Source organism: Malurus melanocephalus, unplaced genomic scaffold (assembly GCF_030028575.1).
Source record: "Malurus melanocephalus ecotype Western Australia unplaced genomic scaffold, MMel_1.1 scaffold_808, whole genome shotgun sequence".
NCBI classification, from domain to species: Eukaryota; Metazoa; Chordata; class Aves; order Passeriformes; family Maluridae; genus Malurus; species Malurus melanocephalus.
In genome coordinates this window covers 182,087-185,068 of record NW_026624040.1, presented here as the reverse complement: position 1 = coordinate 185,068, position 2,982 = coordinate 182,087, and the positions used below count along the sequence as shown (strand labels likewise).

At 53.6% G+C, this 2,982-nt stretch overlaps 1 protein-coding gene across 1 annotated transcript in view; it reads left to right on the top strand.

The window, feature by feature from the left end:
* CD34 (CD34 molecule) overlaps window positions 1–1,696 on the top strand; it is a 21,308-nt gene extending 19,612 nt beyond the window's left edge. The window contains exon 7 of the mRNA XM_057385310.1: window positions 815–1,696. Coding sequence (XP_057241293.1) covers window positions 815–1,003 — 189 coding nt within the window. The 3' untranslated portion in view covers window positions 1,004–1,696. The remainder of the gene's footprint in view (window positions 1–814) is intronic.
* The last annotated feature ends 1,286 nt before the right edge of the window (window positions 1,697–2,982 follow it).

Below are 2,982 nucleotides of genomic sequence, written 5' to 3'. Positions count from 1 at the left end.
GGAAAGGAAAGGAAAGGAAAGGAAAGGAAAGGAAAGGAAAGGAAAGGAAAGGAAAGGAAAGGAAAGGAAAGGAAAGGAAAGGAAAGGAAAGGAAATCCCAGCTGAGATCTGCCTGTGTCAGAGGCAGGGACACTGCCTGGGTGTCCCTGGAGCTGGCAGCAGTGGCAATATGTGGCATGGAACCCCCTGGCAGTGCCAGTCCCAATCCCAGTTGAGCAGTGCCCAGCTCACCCATGGAAAGGGGGCTGAGGGAATGCCAGGATGCTGCTGAGGAAATTCCGGCTGGGAATTGCCACCCGGGATGGTCAGTGCCCATTCCAGGGCTGCTGGAAGTGTCACAACATTTCTTGTGAGTTCTTGTGAGGGGATGGAGCAGCTCTGGGTGGCCCTGGGTCCTGCAGAGGCGCCTGCTCCTCACAGAATTGTGTCACCCAGCCCTGCACCGCTGCTGGCACCTCTCTGCGAGCTCTGAGCCTTGGAGGGAGGGCAAGGGAAGGGAAAAAGACAATTCCATCATTTCCATTCAGTGAYGCTTCTTGCTGGCCAAAGTGGACAGCAGAATGTCCATCCTGAAGCAAAGTCAGCTCCAAAACCTGCTTAGGAGAGAACACCAAACCCTGACTGCTTCTCTTTCAGGAAAAACTGCAGCTCCTGGGGAGTTTTATTTCTCATTTGTTCAGAAATTTGTTCAGAAATTTCTCTATTCCCTTCCTGTCAGCGAGAGCAGAGCCCTGTCCTGGGGCTGTTTGTCCCCTCCTGTCCCCAAATCCGACCCCTGTGCCGTCCCTTACCCTGTCCCTTGTGTCCCCGGCAGGCTGAAGACCCYTATTACACGGAGAGCCAGGGAAACGCCATGCTGATGACCCCTTCTCAGGAGCCGCCCGAGCTGCAGGAGAAGCCAAACCTTCCCAACCTGAACGGGGGCACCCAGGAGAACGGGACGGGCCAGGCATCCTCCAAGAACGGGCACTCCAAAAACAGCCCCGCCGACAGCGAGATGTGAGCGGCCACCGGGCGGCGAGGGACAGGGCAGGGAGCGCCGAGATCGCTGTGGAAATGCACCAAATGTTGGTGGTGTTATTCCTGTGAAATTCAAAATCAGCCTAAAGCACAGCGAGGGCCAGAGCTGCAGCTTCTCCTCCTCCTCTTCTTCCTCTTTTTCCTCCTCCTCCTCCCGCTGACCACACAAAGACACTTTTTTCTGCAGCTGTTCTCTGCTTTTGTTGTCGGAAGGAACATCAGGACGAACGCAAAGTGCCCTTAGCCCTCGGCAGCTTTTCAGCAGAGGCAGAGTTTGGCCCCRAGCAGCCCAGGTTTCTGGTAGCAATATGTTAGGCTGATTAAAGTAGCGAAATTGGGATTGCAGTGACAAAAGCCTCTCAGGTTTCAGATAGTTTTGGTTAACAGAGTTGTTTATAATCTCATCTTTATGTTTAAGTGCAGGATTTCTTCCTCTCCCAGGACCATCAGGCATTTAACCCCCTTCCTCTGCTTTMGGGCTCCTCTACTCTTTCCTACTCCAGCAGAATTTGCTGAAGCTCTGTGTAAAATCTTTCCACGTGAAATTGGAGGCTGGAATGCCGGAATTTTTCTTTTTGAACCCTACCAGGACTGTCCTGAGTTGTTTTAGAGGAAAAACCTTGCCCAGCCCGCTCTTGCCCGGGGTTGGGGCTGTGACAGAGCCAGCAGTTCATCCCCTGAGATGTGAGATGGAGAGCTCTGGGTAGAGCTGTGGGGTTCTCTGGGTGTCCTGGACACTCTCCCTGCTGGCCCTGGGGCAGGAATTTGGGAATCAGAGGTGCCAAAGGGCTCCCAGAGGGAAAATGCAGCTCGGCAATGAGCGTTTCTGTCTCTGCACCAGCAGCAGGTACACGAACAAAGAGCAGGATTTTCGCTTTGGGAAAAGTGAAATAAATCCCAAATCTCAGAAGCAGGAGCAGCTCTGACCCCTCTCTGCTCCGATCCTGCTCCCCAGGGACGCGGGGCTGGAGCCACACTGAGCTCCCCGCAGCTCGTGGGGAACCAGGGCAGGTTTGTTCCCCATCCAAAACCCATTTTTAGGGTGCCAGCCCAGGAGGGGCAGGGGCTCAACAGCACCAGCAGCAACCTCCTTACCCAAAATAACCCCAAAAACAGCCCTTGAAGCTGATCCACCCTCTCATGAGTGAATTCATCCCAATCTTCTCTCAATGCTGACCACCTCAGGGGAAGGGGTTTTTTTTTTTTTTTCTGGTACAATGCTCAAAGCGACGACAGCAACGCCCAGCACCACCCGGGGCTGGTTTGTGTGGGTGCGAGAGCTGCTGAACACAAAATTAAAATATTCCAGGCTGTTTGCTTTGGTGTGAACCGCTTCTCCCAAATCTCATTGTAAATAATCCCGGTCGAAAAAAAAAGGAAAATAATGAAGTATTCAAACCCGGCTTCTCCGTTGTGTCCTTGGACCAGCAGCGCGTTTGTCCCACCGGGATGYGGGGCTGTGGACAACGCCTCGTGGAGAGAAATGCTGCTGGATTTCCCAGCAGAAATCCCRTGACTGAGGGCTCTGGTTTGCTCTGAGCTCATTCCCCCTCACCCAACAAACACGTCTGCAGCGCCAGTGATGTGCAGTGCACTGTTTCACCTAATTTGTTTGGGTACTTTTGGTGTTGGAAACACCCAGTTAATTGCTGGGAAAACAAATGAGACTCCGGGGTGATGTGCAGGGTTAGGAAGCTGCACCAGGGGAGGCTCAGGGGGGACAGCAGCAGGAATTTCCAAWTGGAAAGGGCATCAGGCCTGGGAAGGGGCTGCCCAGAGAKTTTTGGGGTYCCCATTCCTGGAGGGGTCACWGGATGTGRCACTGAGTGCTCAGGATGGGGACAAGGCGAGCATCGGGGACAGGGTGGGTTCGATGATCCTGGAGGGATTTTCCAGCCTCAGTTCTGGGATTCTGTGAAGATTCCCTCACTGTGGGCACTCTGCAATCACAGCAACATTTCC